Raw genomic sequence first — 18,053 nt, forward strand, 5'->3', positions numbered from 1 at the left:
TTTGATTGGCCGTTGTAGACTCCGCCCACTTTTAAACATTTGAATTCTAGTCACCTATTAACCGAATATATTAAGTTTAACAACCCTGCCATTAACATTGTTGAAATGGCAGCAATTAAAAATTTTCTCATTGAAGTCAATAGGGAAAATCTGATTGGTTGTTTGTAGCTCCGCCCACTTTTTAATGTCCCCAAAATGTGACAGAAATTTTGAGGTTGACCCCTTGACTAAGTGACCCAAGTTTGGTGAGTTTCACTCCGAAGCTGTATGAGTGACAAACGTTTGCATTTTTCCAATAAAACTCTATGGGAAAAAAAGAGGTTTTCGGGGGCCCGCCCCAGGAGCCCGGAGGTTGGGATCGGTTAACAAAGCACAAGCAAGATACTCGGGTATGTGCCGACCAAGAGTGCAAAGTTCGGTATTTTTACTCCTAAATCTGTGGGAGGAGTAGCAATTTGAACATCTCATTATAGTCAATGGGGAGAATTTGATTGGTTCTGTGTGGCCCCGCCCACATTTTAGGGTCTCCGAAATGTTCTAACAAATTGCGCGTTGACCCCATGACTAAGTGACCCAAGTTTGGTGACTTTAGTTTCAAATCTGTGCGACTGGGAGAGATTTGAAAATTTTCCCTGTCAAAGTCAATGGGAAAAACGTGGATTTTGGGGGCCCGTCCCAGGGGCCCGGAGGGTGGGATCGGTTAACAAAGCACAAGCAAGGTACTCGGGTGGGTGCCAACCAAGTCTGCAAAGTTTGGAATTTGTACTCCTAAAAATGTGGGAGGAGTAGCAATTTGAACGTCTCATTACAGTCAATGGGGAGATTTTGATTGGTTCTGTGGCCCCGCCCACTTTTCAGGGTCCCCGAAATGTGCCAAAAATTTTCGGGTTGACCCCATGACTAAGTGACCCAAGTTTGGTGACTTTAGCGTCAAAGCCTGGCGAGTGGGAGCGATTTGAAAATGTACCCTGTCAAAGTCTATGGGAAAAAAGGGGGCTTCCGGGGCCCGCCACAGGGGCCCCGGGGGTGGGATCGCTCCACAAAGTAATAGCAATCCGATCGGGAACAATCTGCACGTTTTGGTAAATTTTTGTCTATGTAGTGTAAAAACTGTGGGAGGAGTTAGGGTGGCAAATTTGGCTATAATAAGAATATATATGTGAGATAACATTAAGTGGTCTTGCTATGCAAGAACACTTAATTATACCATACTAAAGAACCAGATGGCACCTTTCCTTCCATTAAATTGTTATTTAATTCCTTTTCACACTGTATAATGAATTTTAACAGATTAATGTTGTCCCTTTATTATTTGGAACACTTACTGATCCTATAATTTACAGAGGCATTTTGTGTCATTTTTGCTTTTCTTGTTCACGTGTATACACTAAATCCATCCACAGTATGTGTGGTGTGTGTTAAATTGGTCTTGTACACAGGATTTCCTGAGCTCCTAGTGCCTGTGACGTAGCACACCTCCCTTTATCTCCCCCTCCCCCAGCTCTCTCTCCCACTCTCTCCCCATCAGCTACAGGAGCAGGTTAGTCCTGTCTTTTTTTTTATTGCTCATCTTTTCCTTAGCGTTTTCTGTTTTGCTATAAGGCCATTATTTCTCTAAATTTTCCTTTTCTAGGTGTGTGTCCTTCTGCTTCCCTCTGCTTTTCCTCCTCATCTCTGTTCCTCCCTCCTCCTTCTCCTCCTATATCTGCATCTGTCTTTCTCTTTGGATTTCTCCATTTCCCCCACCTTGCGCCTGTACATATATCCTCTGCACACAGTCTGATTCATGCCATTGCCAGATTTTTAGCAATTCTTTTGGGACTATGATCGGCATGCTGGTTCGACATATATGTGTAGAATTCCTCTCTTTTTATTTAACCCAGCATCTTCCATTTTATCTGAATGCTTCACTTGCCATTTGCTCCATTGCTTGTTGTCTACATGATAAGCCCTTCTCAGGTCGTTTTGTTATTGCTCAATCCGAACATTTCAGATTTCCCTTTTGCTTTTTCATATCCTTCTAATCTATCATATCTCTTCCTCCCTCTCCCTGTTATTCTGCCTCACAAACCACATCCCACAGTATAATACTCTATATATGTGCCTGTGTATCCATGTCAGCAATCTGCCTGCTTTCTACGGTATAATCTGTCTATTCTATTACATGTTACTGCTTCTGTCATTCAGTCATATTTATATCCTTGACTTTAACATGGATTTTTGTCTCCTTATTTTATTAATTCTTTCATACAGTACCTGAAAACACTCGGTATATACTGTGCACTCTTCCAGGTGTACTCAACTTCATAGCCAGGATCATCATACTGCCCTTGGTGTGCGTTACCTAGACCTGAAACTTTATCTATCGCATTCTTTGTCTATATAACCTCACCTCTATCTGCATTGTCCTTTATGCAGTAAGTGAAATATTTATACCGTGAGGGGAAGCCTAAAATACTATTCAGCATAAGATATAGAGTTTATGAGGAGGCAGTCTTAGAACTACTAACTTTCGTGGCATAGAGTCCCATTTCCATTTAACATCAGGAATCTACCATTGGAGATTGCAAAATGAGTTAAAGGGAACCTGTCATCAACGTTATGCTGCCCATACTAAAGGCAGAATAAAGTAGAGACAGGGGAGTTGATTTCAGCGGTCTGTCATTTATAAGTTAAAAGTAAGTGGTTGCCGAGAACCATCATCACAATCATTGCAGACGAGACCTGGAAAAGTGTCACGGCCACCTGAGAAGAGTCATGGTTATTCATGAATTCCTGCTCTCCTGCCCACCTGCTGATGACTGACAGTCTTCTACCTAGTTTTCTCCCTTTCTCTCTAGGAGAGAACTGCCAATCATCAGCAGATGGGTGAGAGAGCAGGAGACTATGAATAACCAGGACTCCTCTCAGGTAGATTTGACTCTTTTCCAGGCCCGGGCTGCAATGATTATTATGCTGGTTCTCAGCAACCACTTACTTTTAGCTCATGAGTGAAACACCGCTGGAATCAGCATTTCTGTCACTATTTTTATGCTGCCCTCAGTGACGTCAGCATAAAGTTGATGACATGCACATCATTGATGGAGTAACATCATTGATGGAGCCCAGTTAAAAAAATTTGGGCCAATTTGACTTTTTCAGTGGATGCAGTAGAAACTTTCTATGTGCACTGATTGGTTCTGTCCAGCTGAACTATGTATATTTGTATGTTTTCTTTAATTCAACAATTCTTTGTTGTAATAAAACTGCATTTTACTAATGCTGTGCACATACCTCCTAAACGTCCTAGATTCTGCAGGACAGGCCCGGAATTCATTTGCTGTCCCATGGTCCCAGGAGGGCTACAGCAAGTCCTGATTTCAACAGTATTTGAGGATGCAGGGTGCCCTTTGTTCCCTGCCCCTCCATTCCCTGGCCTGTGCACTCTCCAGCAGGCAGGCATGATGCAGTGATGTCATCGACACCTGCTGAGCTGAGCAGGAGAGGGCACAAGCTGAGCAATTATGTGCTCTGTTCATTGGAGGAATGGGTAGTAACATGGGGGCCCATACCTGGCGGTGGAACCGCCAAAGTTACGAAGAGGTGCAGGCCTCTCCATAATTTTGGCGCATCCAGCACCATTTCTAAATGTAAGACAGCTCATCTTACATTTAGACAATTTTCCACGCATAAAACAGGCGTAGAAAATGATGAATGAGATGGGCTTGCCGGTCTGTTCCCGCCCACACCATGCCCACAATTTTAGACTTGACGTGAGTGGGGAAAAGTCACAGATAGCGGTGCAACAGTTCCGCCTAATTTGGCAGTATTTCAGATTAGTAAATGACCCCCATAGTTTGTGAAGCTGAAAATAGATGTCTATCCTGTTATCCTGCAAAGTTGATCCAGAGGAAGGCAAAAAAAACTCATGAAGTAGAAGACCATTTTCCTCATTTTAGGGGAAAAAAGTCATTCCCGAGTGAGGCAATCAGAATAACTCCCTGGATCAACCGTTCTCCAGAATTCTAGTACTATGACCTGTAATATTATTACACTCCTGAAATACATCCAGACCCCTCTTTAACTCTTTTAATGAGTTTATAATCACCAGTGTCCTCAGGCAGAGAGTTCCATAGTCTCACTGCTCTTACCGTAAAGAATCCTCTTCTATGTTTGTGTACAAACCTTCTTTCCTCCAGACACGGAGGATGTCCCCTTCTAACAGTTACAGTCTTGGGGATAAATAGATGATGGAATAGATCTCTGTACTGACCCCTTATATATTTACACATGGTTATTAGATCTCCCCTCAGTTGTCTTTTTTCTAAAGTGAATAACCCTTCTCTTCCTGGGTACTGTAGTCCACCTATTCCATTTATTACTTTAGTTGCCGTTCTCTGAACCCTCTCGAGCTCTGATATGTCTTGTTTCACAGGAGCCCAGAACTGTACACAGTACTCCATGTGTGGTCTGACTAGTGATTTGTAAAGTGGCAGGACTATGTTCTCATCACGGGCATCTATGCCCCTTTTGATTATCTTATATTCTTATATACCAACGCTGATACAGTGTTATACACATAGGTGAGTATTACTTTTTATTTTATTAAAACTACATGGACCACTATTGTAAGGTGGCACTAAGGCCTGCTTCACATATATCAGTTGTTTCTGGCCAGCTTTTTTATGCTGGGAGCGGGAAACAACTGATATATCTGTGCAGCATTTCCGTGCACTAATCCAGCATCTACAGTCAGGTCCATAAATATTGGGACATCGACACAATTCTAACATTTTTGCCTCTATACACCACCACAATGGATTTGAAATGAAACGAACAAGATGTGCTTTAAAGGGTTTCTATCACTTCGTATGACATAATTAGCTGTCAGACACTAGCGATCTGCTAGTGTCTGCTCTGGCCAACCATCCTACTATAATCACTTGTGGGGCAGCGGTTTTGCTAAAAAACTAACTTTTATAAATATGCTAATGAGCCTCTAGGTGCTATGTGGGCGTCATTAGCACCTAGAGGCTCCGTCTACCTTCATACACAGCCGCCGCCCAGCGCGTCCCTCCAGCCCGCCCATGTCCTCCTCTGTGTGACGCAGCGGACGAGTTCTCGCGCATGCGCCGTGCGCGGCTGTATTCGGCGCATTTGAGATCTCAGCTCGGAGCGGTCAGACATTCAATGCGCATGCGCCGAATACAGCCGCGCACGGCGCATGCGCGAGAGCTCGTCCGCTGCGTCACACGGAGGAGGACATGGGCGGGCTGGAGGGACGCGCTGGGCGGTGGCTGTGTATGAAGGTAGACGGAGCCTCTAGGTGCTAATGACGCCCACATAGCACCTAGAGGCTCATTAGCATATTTATAAAAGTTAGTTTTTTAGCAAAACCGCTGCCCCACAAGTGATTATAGTAGGATGGTTGGCCAGAGCAGACACTAGCAGATCGCTAGTGTCTGACAGCTAATTATGTCATACGAAGTGATAGAAACCCTTTAACTGAAAACTGTCAGCTTTAATTTGAGGGTATTTACATCCAAATCAGGTGAACGGTGTAGGAATTACAATAGTTTGCATATGTGCCTCCCACTTTTTAAGGGACCAAAAGTAATGGGAAATAATAATAATCATAAATCAAACTTTCACTTTTTAATACTTGGTTGCAAATCCTTTGCAGTAAATTACAGCCTGAAGTCTGGAACGCATAGACATCACCAGATGCTGGGTTTCATCCCTGGTGATGCTCTGCCAGGCCTCTACTGCAACTGTCTTCAGTTCCTGCTTGTTCTTGTGGCATATTCCCTTCAGTTTTGTCTTCAGCAAGTGAAATGCATGCTCAATCGGATTCAGGTCAGGTGATTGACTTGGCCATTGCATAACATTACACTTTTTCCCCTTAAAAAACTCTTTGGTTGCTTTTGCAGTATGCTTTGGGTCATTGTCCATCTGCACTGTGAAGCGACCATCCAATGAGTTCTGAAGCATTTGGCCGAATATGAGCAGATAATATTGCCCGAAACACTTCAGAATTCATCCTGCTGCTTTTGTCAGCAGTCACATCATCATTAAAGGGTTTCTGTCACCCTGCAAAACTCATTATTTTTTTTTTGGATAGTTAGATTGCTCATAGTGCGATATAGCAGAATATAATGCTTTTACTTACTTTCATGCGGCCGATTCTTTATAAAACGAACTTTTATAATATGTAAATGAGGGCTCTACCAGCAAGTAGGGCGTCTACTTGCTGGTAGCTGCTGCAGAAATCCGCCCCCTCGCCGTGTTGATTGACAGGGCCAGCCGTGATCTCCTCCTCCGGCCGGCCCTGTCAGTAATTCAAAAATCGCGCGCCTCGCGTCATTCGGCGCAGGCGCTCTGAGATGAGGAGGCTCGTATCCTCAGCACTCCCTCAGTGCGCCTGCGCCGATGACATCACCGAAAGAGAAGACGTCATCGGCGCAGGCGCACTGAGGGAGTGCTGAGGATACGAGCCTCCTCATCTCAGAGCGCCTGCGCCGAATGACGCGAGGCGCGCGATTTTTGAATTACTGACAGGGCCGGCCGGAGGAGGAGATCACGGCTGGCCCTGTCAATCAACACGGCGAGGGGGCGGATTTCTGCAGCAGCTACCAGCAAGTAGACGCCCTACTTGCTGGTAGAGCCCTCATTTACATATTATAAAAGTTCGTTTTATAAAGAATCGGCCGCATGAAAGTAAGTAAGAGCATTATATTCTGCTATATCGCACTATGAGCAATCTAACTATCCCAACAAAAAAAAAATGAGTTTTGCGGGGTGACAGAAACCCTTTAAATACAAGAGAACCAGTTCCATTGGCAGCCATACATGCCCACGCCATGAGACTACCACCACCATGCTTCACTGATGAGGTGGTATGCTTAGGATCATGAGCAGTTCCTTGCCTTCTCCATACTCTTCTCTTCCCATCACTCTGGTACAAGTTGATTTTGGTCTCATCTGTCCATAGGATGTTGTTCCAGAACTGTGAAGGCTTTTTTAGATGTCGTTTGGCAAACTCTTATCTGGCCTTCCTGTTTTTGAGGCTCACCAATGATTTACGTCTTGTGGTGAACCCTCTGTATTCACTCTGGTGAAGTCTTCTCTTGATTGTTGACTTTGACACACATACACCTACCTCCTGGAGAGTGTTCTTGATCTGGCCAGCTGTTATGAAGGGTGTTTTCTTCACCAGGGAAAGAATTCTTTGGTCATCCACCACAGTTGTTTTCCGTGTCTTCCGGGTCTTTTGGTGTTACTTAGCTCACCGGTGCGTTCCTTCTTTTTAAGAATTTTCCAAACAGTTGTTTTGGCCACGAATAATGTTTTTGCTATCTCTCTGATGGGTTTGTTTTGTATTTTCAGCCTAATGATGGCTTGCTTCACTGATAGTGACAGCTCTTTGGATCTCATCTTGAAAGTTGACAGCAACAGATTCCAAATGCAAATAGCAAACTTGAAATGAACTCTGGACCTTTTATCTGCTCATTGTAATTGGAATAATGAGAGAATAACACACACCTGGCCATGGAAGAGCTGAGAAGCAAATTGTCCCATTACTTTTGGTTCCTTAATAAGTGGGAGGCACATATGCAAACTGTTGTAATTCCTACACTGTTCACCTGATTCGGATGTAAATACCCTCAAATTAAAGCTGACAGTCTGCAGTTAAAGCACATCTTGTTCATTTCTTTTTAAATCCATTGTGGTGGTGTATAGAGCCAAAAATGTTACAATTGTGTCGATGTCCCAATATTTATGGACCTGGCTGTATGCACTGAAAACGCTGGAGAGAAATACTAAGCATGCAGTGTTTTTCTGTCCGGCACAATTTGGCATCCGGAATTACAGCTGATGTGCCGGATGTATGAATAAAAAAACATGGGATTATTTCTAGCTTAATTTCCCCTTCAGCTTTTTTATTTTCACCTGGATCACCAGACATATGTGAAGGGGACCTAGGGGGGCAGAACTATTGTGAGGGGGCACTAAGGAGGATACACAATTGTGTGGGGGCACTAAGGGAACATAACTACTGTAAAGAGAGAGCACTAATAGAACATTCTGTGAGGGAGAGCCAAGGGAGCATTCTATTGTAAATGGGGCACTAAGGGAAGATAACTACTGAGTGGGGGCACTTACAGGTCATTCTTACTGTGTGGAGGCACTAAGGGGACATAAGTGTTCACTAAGGGAGCATCACTACTGTTAAGGGAGCATTAAGGCAGCATTCTGCTGTGAAAGGGCGCTAAGGGAGTATTACTACTGTGTGGGGGGCACTAAGGAAGCATTCTTTTATGAAGAAGGCACCAAGGTTGCATAGCTACTGTGTGGGCACGAAGGGGACTGGGCAGGATTGGAAGTGGATAGGAATTGGGTAGAGTCAGAGACGTGGCTTAGTGTAAAAAGAGAAACTGCAGCAGCATGATACGCACACCATTAATATTATCCTTCCATGGTCTTTTCAAAGGTTCGGAGGCATGGCTGTGCATGATGGGCAAACTGTTGATCTACTTGTAGATATTTCATAATTAATCATAGCTTTATTATAACCAAATTAAACACTGTCAGGGTACACTGGCATGTCCGAGAAGTGACTTGCCATATGGCGAGAACAACACAGCCATGCATGTTGCACTGATTGTTCAAGTAACTCATGGCCCTATTATAGGCTATGGACACATTTGGCGTTTGCAACAGTGTCATTGCTTGACCTGTAATATTGTCACCCACTTCTGTGTCACTTATGGCCGATTGTTACATAAAGCTTAATGATTTCACCCATAAATGTTGTTTTCTCAGGTCTCTTTTAGGGGTAATTCTGCTGTTTGCAGGTAGCAAACAACAGTAAGATATTGTTTATAAAATTTGGACATACATACAAAAACTTGGCATTTTCATTTACAATACATATACTACTATGATCTATCAAACTTGCATTGAAAAATTGTGCCTTAGGTACAGTGCCTTTCATTTTCTTTAACTTTTATTTACTACAGAACCCGACCGGAACCTCGGGCCTAGACTGATACGTCCCTACTAGTTGCTAACGTATCAGTCGGGACTGTGGGGATTTGCTCTGGTAGACAGGCTTGTGGACGCAGTATAGAGGCAACGACAATGTCTTTAACTTAAACAGTTCAGTGTTTTATTCACAAGTAAATTTTATTCATAAGTAAAGTGACAACAAAAAGTCAGTTTCAAGGAAAAAACTGTCACCTTGAGTCAGGTGTTTGTTCACACCAGGCAGTAACCCATAAGTCCTTGTGTGAAACAGAAGTCCACGTGCTTTCATCCAAACACGATAGCAGGTCGTAACCCCGGCCCAAACTCTCAGGCTCCAACACAGAGATTGGCAAAGCTCCACTGTCAGATGGAGGATAGTCCACACCAGCTGAGACTGCTGGCTGGGTTTTATATCCCTAACCAAAACCCGGCCTGGAATGTGGGGAACAGCCACCCACCCTGCACTTTGGCTGCTCCCAGTAAGAGCCGCCCCGGATCGGCTTTACAGCTACACTATATAACCAATAGTGTCAGTCAGCACTAGCTGCCGCTGACACTTAAAATTACTGACTCTTACCTCACCGAGGCCAGGAACCTCAATAATCGGGAGAGGGACCAGGGGACTACGGAAATGTTGCTGGGGGCTGGTTATCTGGCAGGTTGGGCAAGACTTGCAATACTCTTCCACCTCTCTGAACACACTGGGCCAGAATAACCGTTGTAGAATCCAGTCCTGCATTTTCTGTTCAATATGTTCACCCCGTATTTGATTAATCCGGTAAAGCATCTCCTGTTGAACCACAAAACCGGGGAACATAGTCTCGGCCCCCGGTTGTTGTGGCTCACCCTCAACTATTACCACATTTTCCCAGGCTCGAGACAGAGTTGGGTCCTGCTGCTGTGCTATATCAAAATCATACCCAGAGACATTGAGGTCTGCCAGCTTAGGACCCGGTGGCAAGTCCTCCACGTCTCCCACCATCACACATAGTGGGGTTGTCTCTCCCTCTTCCACCGAAGTGGTGGTCACCCCTACTGCTGGCCCTTCTGACTCAGGTTCCCAGGGTTCTGGCCTCCCCCTTGAGCCGGGCCACTCTGCTAGGGTTACATCTGTCTCCCGGGTATCGGTAACTTTTGTATCCGGCCATGGTGCCGGAAAACCAGGGAAGTCTCTCCCAATTATTAACTCATACGGCTACTCATGCGTCTACCTGCTGTCCACCGTTCATAGAGAGACCAGGGCGGTGGGATAGTCCTTTAAGTCCCCATGAATGCAGACAACGCCGATTTTTCGGCCAGTATACTCGGCTGGCCACACCAGGGCAGCTCTTACCAAGAACACCAGGCTCCCTGAATCAAGCAGTGCCACCGACAGAGTGTCCCCCACTTCCACCTGGCACAGGTGACTATTGTCTACAATCTCGGAGGTACCTGTGGCACACAGCTTTCTGGCAGACAATGAGTGGTGGTAGCCATAGTTGGTATCCATGGGTTCACCCCGATGGGGACAGTCGGCTCTTATATGTCCAGGCTCGTGACACCGCCAGCAGACCACCGGGGCTGGGTCTGCAGGGGGTATGTCCCAGGCGGGTTTGGCTGGCACCAGCTGCCGGGTTTGGAGTGGAGATTTCCGGGGTTTGGCTGGCCCCCTCCCAAAAGAACCCCCCTGCAGATTTCTGGTGGCCTTGTAGCGCTTCACCAGGTCGACCATCTCCAAGACATTATCCGGAGACACCAGGCCAATCCAGTGCTGTAAAGGGTAAGGCAAAGCCCTCCAAAACACATCCGCCAACAGCCGATCGAACATAGCAGTGGGAGTCAATATGTCAGGCTGCAGCCATTTTTGCAATCGGTGCAGCAGATCATAATATTGTGGTCTGGCAGGTTCAGCCGGGTTAAATTCCCACTGATGCACCCACTGGGCCCGGACCAATACATTCACCCAGGGGACCAGACGCCAGGAACGGAGCGACGACCTCAGCCCACTAGTCTCGGGGTAACTTTTCCCTCACGGCCACCTTTTCGAAGACCACCAGATAGGTCTAGACGTTATCCGAGGGAGTCATCTTAGGAATCGCAGCGCGGACAGCTTTCCGGGCATCGTGGACCTTCTAGGATGCTCCTGCCGCCTGCAACGCCATTACATGTTGCAATAACAGCTGGTTAGTTTCTTGTTGCTGCTTGTTAGCCTCCCGCTGCTGCAAGTTAGCCTCCACGAGGGCTTTCATGACCGCCTCCATTTTGTCAGGGGACACGGCTTAATGTAGGACATGCACTTGTGCCAGGGAAAAACTAAAAATTTTCGGCCTTCGGGCCTGCCTCACTGCGTTTGCCCACATCCAACACCAATTGTGGGGATTTGCTCTGGTAGACAGGCTTGCGGACACAGAATAGAGGTAACGACAATGTCTTTAACTTAAACAGTTCAGTGTTTTATTCACACATGAGTAAAGTTACAACAAAAAGTCAGTTTCAAGGAAAAAACTGTCACCTTGAGTCTGGTGTTTGTTCACACCTGGCAGCAACCCATAAGTCCTTTGGTGAAACAGAAGTCCACGTGCTTTCATCCAAACACGATAGCAGGTCTTAATCCCGGCCCAAACTCTCAGGCTCCGACACAGAGATTGGCAAAGCTCCACTGTCAGATGGAGGATAATCCACACCAGCTGAGACTGCTGGCTGGGTTTTATGTCCCTAACCAAAACCCGGCCTGGAACGTGGGGAACAGCCACCCACCCTGCACTTTGGCTGCTCCCAGTAAGAGCCGCCCCCGGATCGGCTTTACAGCCACACTATATAACCAATAGTGTCAGTCAGCACTAGCTGCCGCTGACACTTAAAATTACAGACTCTTACCTCACCGAGGCCAGGAACCTCAGTGACACATATCTTCCGTCAATGATGGCCCCTTGAGCTTTCCTACAAGACGTATCAGTCTAGGCCCGAGGTTCTGGTCAGCTGGAGGTCGCTCTTGTCAGAGCAGGTGCTCCAACTACAGCCATGCTAGTAATCCCCTAATACAAGACTAGTATTTAATAGGGACAACTGATGCAGGCTATTGAGTGTAGGGATCACCTGCCCAATTGAATGACCCAGTGTCACATACGTTCCCGCGACAGGTGGTAGGAGATTTATGAGACTGGCAACACGTGGTTTGATCTGACATGTTTTCCGATTGGATCAAATGACGTCTGTTTCTGGTACATGCCACACCTTCTCTCCCCAGGTGCGGCTATTCTGGTCATTTAACCTTCTCTATTTATTGTTGTTTCTCCCACTATTCTATGCGGTTTATAGCTTCTGTTTGAGTTGTGGATTGTTGGTGTGTGGATCTCGGCTGAGTTCCTGGTGCTGCCATAGCCACTTGAAGTTAAGTGTTTTCTTTCCCTTTTGTATTTTGTTTGGGTTATTTTGTGTGTTGCATTTCCCTGTCATTTGTATTAAGGCCTGAGGGAGACTCCTGTTTGTCCTTCCTTTTGGAGGAACAGGTTGTCTCAGTCCTGACATTAGTACCACGGTCCTATAGGGTGAGTTAGGACACTAGGTATTCCTGTATATGAAGTCACCTACCTCTGGGGTCTGTTCATATTGGTAGTTAGTCAGGACTTTGACTAGGGTTTTACTAGGAGGTGTCCATCTCTTTTTCCTAGTTTCTAGGCCTTATTCCCTCACCCCTTTCCCTCCTATGTTCGGTGTGGTGTTTCCCTCCAAGACCCAGCCAATTCTCAATACCAGTTATACCAAGCCAGACTTTGTGATTTACTTACCTTTTTCTACAAACACATTTTATCTTAAGAAATGTAAGGGATCGCCTTATTTCAGGGGGTAACAATTACAGATTTCTTCCAGGACACCAGGATTAAAGTCCAAATGATGGTTTATTTTCACCAGCCCAAACATAAACAATACAAAATAAACACCTGCCTGTCTAGGCACTTGCTAATACAAACATCATATCCCTGTCTCACCTAAAGAACACAGCTTAGGGTCAGGGTCTCAGGATCCAAGCCCTTAGTCGGTCAGCTCATCAACCAACCATCCACACCGGGAAGAGATCAGGCTTCACATAGCCTCGTGGCCCCTCAGTCCTCCTGACTGAGACTACTCAGAGCCTCTGCAGGTCTCTGTTCCAAATCACTCTCTCATGTGGGGATCCCTCATGCTAGGGGAAAATCTTCCCTGGAATGGGGTTGATTGAAAAGGTCCCACTAAAAAAAACCTACCTACCAATCCAAATAAAATCAAGCCCATACAACAAATAAAGAAAAATAGCTCCTGCAACTATGCTTGCTGAAGCCAGCGCCATTCTGGATCTTACTTACCTCACCCAGTTGAGGAATCTGGGTGACATATACCCCTCTTCCGGGACTTTACCATACCCTTCCCTGTTCACATCACCACAGTAATTATATTAAAGGTTAAGTTTTACTATACAAAAAATAAGGAGAACCCAGCATTTTGTCAAATAGCTTTACAACTCTCTGGGTATTTAATGTCTAGGGAGCTAACTACTCACTATTTTTTTTACAAGTTTCAGGTGGTTGCACCCTGCATAAATCCTGTACCAAATACATAGTGTACTGTATTTTTACCCAAATTTGCTTCTTTTCATTCTTACATGGCTATTGAAACTGTCCTTGCAGCAGATGTTCGTTGTCATGTGAAATCCATATTCAGTGCAGTAGATGCTGAATACAGCTCTATGCTCGGGAGACATCCTTTCTGCAGCATCCATGCTCCCATCTGATGCCCAATGCTTTGTCTTAGATCAGGCATGCTCAACCTGCGGCCCTCCAGCTGTTGCAAAACTACAACTCCCATCATTCCCTGACAGCCTACAGCTATCATCCAACAGAAGGGCATTGTGGGAGTTGTAGTTTTACAACAGCTGGAGGGTCGCAGGTTGAGCATCCCTGTCTTAGATCAATGGGGATTTCCATAGCAGACATAGGTAAAGATTTATCAAAAGTGGTATAAAGGAAAACTGACTTAGTTACCCATAGCAATCCAAAGGAACTCTGAAAAATTTAATATGAAATCTGATTGGTTGCTTTGGGCAACTAAGCCAGTTTTCTTTTAAACCCGTTTGGATAAATCTACACCATAGTATTTGAGGATTGGACAGGAATGCAGAGACTTCAGAAAGGATGTTCCCCAGAGCAAGAAACTGAAATTCAGCATCTACAGTGGAAGGTTTTGGGGCAGTGGTTCAAGAATGGTATAAGGATGCAAAGAAGTAAATACAGGTAAAGTATATACATTGCAGATTATATTAAAATAGCCTGATCCATGCCTGATCTAAAATTGTAAATTACGTTAATCTGTCACTAGCATATTAGCAAATTTTTTTTTCATGAATCCATGTGTAATAAAGTACTTTATTTCCATATGTCTTGTTCTTTTTATTCTGTGTCTTGTCATTTCTTCAAAAAAACGCTTTTTATGATATTCAAATGAAGCTGTAAGGAGCCCAGAGGGGCGTCATTCTTTGTCCACGGTGCCCAGGAACGCCCCTCTGAAGTGCCGTGCCCGCCTAAATTTGAAAACTAAGAACTCCTCCAAGATCGCCTAAATCGCCTCCCAGAGGCGAGGCTAAGTGCTAAGGGCGATTTAGGCGATCTTGGAGGAGTTCTTAATTTTCAAATTTACGTGGGCACGGCACTTCAGAGGGGCGTTCCTGGGCACCGTGGACAAAGAATAACGCCCCTCTGGGCTCCTTACAGCTTCATTTGAATATCATAAAAAGCGTTTTTTTGAAGAAATGACAAGACACTGAATAAAAAGAACAAGACATATGGAAATAAGGTACTTTATTACACATGGATTCATAAAAAATTTTTTTTGCTAATATGCTAGTGACAGATTCCCTTTAAAGAAGACAACAATCCTGTCGTTAGCAGTGGTGATACTAAGGCATTTCCAGCCACAGCAGTTTTGGGTCCTTCACTGGTACAGTACGATTGCTAGGTGGTGGTTAAACTCTGTTCAGTTTAACCACCAGCTGGCATATATAGTAGGCAGGAAAATGCCTGCAACCATGGCTAGAAGTACTTTCGTATAACTATCAGTAAACAAAGAGAGGCTGAGATTAGATATAAATTTGAGAGTTTTGAAGCATTATCTGTGGAGATAAATGCTAGTCCTAATTTAGACATAAAAGCTACAGGACCACCATACTTACCTGCATGAATTATGTTTTTGTCAGGGGTTGCCTGTGTATGGTGACCCAGTGATAAAAATGCAATATCTTTGTAATGAAAATGTGGTCCCTGAGCTGAGATGTTGGGAACTGTAACTGTGTCAGTGTAAACCTGCATGCCAATGCTGCTGCTTTTCTGATCATACTATATATGTAGAGGTAAGTATTCACAGTGGATTCATAGAAGCTGGAGTATGCATATGTATATACAAAGAAGAACAAAGCACTTCTGCATACAGTAGCTGCCATCCCCATGATATTGTGTTTAGTAAATTCTAGATATATTGTAATTGTTTTAATTCAGAGAACATACAATTCAGAATTTCGTTTTATTAATGTATTTTATTCTTTTGCTTAGGCATGTTCAACCTTTTCCCATCTGTTCAGTAAAATGAGGAATGTGGAAAAAAGGAACAGTTAACAGCAGTCTACTGGCAAGATAAAATCAAGCCAGGACAATCCTGGGTCGGTGAAGGGGTGTAATCAACATTTTTGTTTATCATCCTGTCAGAGAGTCGAAAGGGTCTCCAGGCTCTTCTTCAGTAGTCCTAAAAGTATTTTGTATTCCATAGTCCCACATTTTTCTTGCTCCTTTTTGTCACAGTATTTCTGACGTGATTTAAGTAAAATAAAATAATAATAATATTTTACTTATTGTGGCTACAAGAAAGGATATACAGGATGAATGAGGAATGTGGTCTACTGGCACGGGACCTTTCTAAGGTGACAGATGAAGAAATGCTATCCCATAGCAAAGAGGAACTTGTACGAAAACTGAGAGAAGAGGAAGCAGAAAAAATGGCAGCCCTTATCCAAAGAGGTCGTCTTATTAAGGAAGTCAACCGCCAGCTGCAAGGCCACTTAACAGAGATTCGAGAGTTAAAACAAGTTAATCATCGTCTTCAGGAGGAAAACAGAGAGTTGAAGGACCTGTGCTGCTTCTTGGATGATGACAGATTGAAAAGCAAGAAGCTGGCTAGTGAATGGCAGCTCTTTGGATACCATGCAGCCAAAGTGTTACGTGAAGACTTGGGTGGGTATCTGAAAAAACTTTCTGAGCTTGAGAGACGTCAGGATGAGCTTGTGCGGGAAAACTCATGCCTATCTGAAGTTTTTCTCGCTCTAGAGGAAGATGGGGCTTCCATAAGGCATCATGCCAGCCCAGTGGCTTCTTCAGAGCTAAGCCTTTTACCATGTGGACCACGAGACTTGGGAGATGGAAGCTCGAGTACAGGGAGTGTAGGGAGTCCAGATCAACTCCATGTTGTTTGTTCACCTGATGACTGAAAACGGGTATCCTGTCTAAAGTTGTGAATGTATATGGCTATGAATGACAAGACTGTTGGACTTTAAAATGGGTCTTTTTTTGTCAACTAAGCTACTGAGGAGGGAATCTGGGGTAAATAGCTTGTTTTTTTTCTTGTCTACTACACTTTCTGTATATATTGTATACACATAAACTCTTAAGCCATTTTCTCTGAAAAGAAGACAGCACACTAACTCTCTGTATTCATACAGATTCCATGGATCTTGCTTGATTGCTCCTAGGCACTAGCTTCTGTATATGTACAGACTAGCAAGAACTTAGTTTTTGATCCATATTATTGATCTCTTTATATATTGAGGCATGAGAGGGCTCATTCAATCCCAAATGAATGGGGCCTTTTGCTTGTTTGGGTAGATGGCATGGCCCATCAGTAGCAGGCAAACTTGGTCTCTGCTTCTCTGTATACAGTATATGCATGTGGGAGAGAGCTTGTTGTCTGCTCTCAGTCTTGGTTCTCTGTATATACAGATGGGACACGACAAATACTCCTCTCAGTGAATGATCAATGTGTATGTATGCAGGAGAGAGCGCATACATACACAGTCACTCTCTCTGTATACTAGTTAGATGGCAAAATGAGATTTCCACTGTTGTTTTATTGTCACAATGGTATCCCTGTTTGTAAACAGAGTTTCTGGTATTATTGCCATAGTTTACTATATAGTTCACATAGGTCCATCAAGTTCAACCTTGGGATGGGAGAGGATGTGAATTAAGGGAAGGAAAGTGAGAAACCAGAATTCTACAGATTATCATAAGCATTAGGGTACAGCCACATGCTCAGGTTTTCTGATGCAATTTTGGAAGCCAAAATCAGGAATGAATAATAAAAAAAAAGAGAAGTTGTATCTGTCCTTTATACTTTCTCTCCTTCTATGATCCACTTCTTATTTTGGCTTCCAAAACTTCCCAAAACTGCACAAACCTGACTGTGTGGCTGTATTCTTATTGTTACTTAGTTCTAAGAATACATCTTAGCCTTTTTTTAAACCCGCAACTATTCCTGCTACGACCACCTTCTCAGGCAGACTAAGCCTTGTCACCTCTGGAGACTGAACTTTTTCTTCTGTAGAAGGAGGCAGTGCCCCCTTATCTTTTGAGGAGATTTTACATGCAACAGCTTTCCACCATATTTTTGTATGGGCCATTTACAGTATATAGAAACATAGAATGTGTCGGCAGATAAGAACCATTTGGCCCATCTAGTCTGCCCATTATACTGAATACTATGAATAGCCCCTGGCCCTATCTTATATGAGGGATAGCCTTATGCCTATCCCATGCATGCTTAAACTCCTTCACTGTATTTGCAGCTACCACTTCTGCAGGAAGGCTATTCCATGCATCCACTACTCTCTCAGTAAAGTAATACTTCCTGATATTACTTTTAAACCTTTGCCCCTCTCATTTAAAACTATGTCCTCTTGTAGCAGTTTTTCTTCTTTTAAATATTCTCTCCTCTTTTACCTTGTTGATTCCCTTTATGTATTTAAAAGTTTCTATCATATCCCCTCTGTCTCG

At 44.1% G+C, this 18,053-nt stretch overlaps 1 protein-coding gene across 1 annotated transcript; it reads left to right on the plus strand.

Annotated features, from left to right (window-relative positions):
• Positions 1–1,428: 1,428 nt before the first annotated feature.
• On the plus strand, positions 1,429–17,198 carry CCDC85B (coiled-coil domain containing 85B). Its single transcript, XM_040410206.1, has 2 exons — positions 1,429–1,540; positions 15,564–17,198. The coding sequence occupies exon 2, from the start codon at positions 15,887–15,889 to the stop codon at positions 16,490–16,492; it is 606 nt and encodes a 201-aa protein (XP_040266140.1). The 5' UTR covers positions 1,429–1,540; positions 15,564–15,886; the 3' UTR covers positions 16,493–17,198.
• The last annotated feature ends 855 nt before the right edge of the window (positions 17,199–18,053 follow it).

Source organism: Bufo bufo, chromosome 10, assembly GCF_905171765.1.
Source record: "Bufo bufo chromosome 10, aBufBuf1.1, whole genome shotgun sequence".
In the NCBI taxonomy this organism is placed as follows: Eukaryota; Metazoa; Chordata; class Amphibia; order Anura; family Bufonidae; genus Bufo; species Bufo bufo.

What these genes read in the sequence shown, in the direction of transcription:
- CCDC85B (XM_040410206.1), top strand. Translation starts at nt 15,887, where the DNA reads ATGAATGAGGAATGTGGTCTACTGGCACGGGACCTTTCTAAGGTGACA.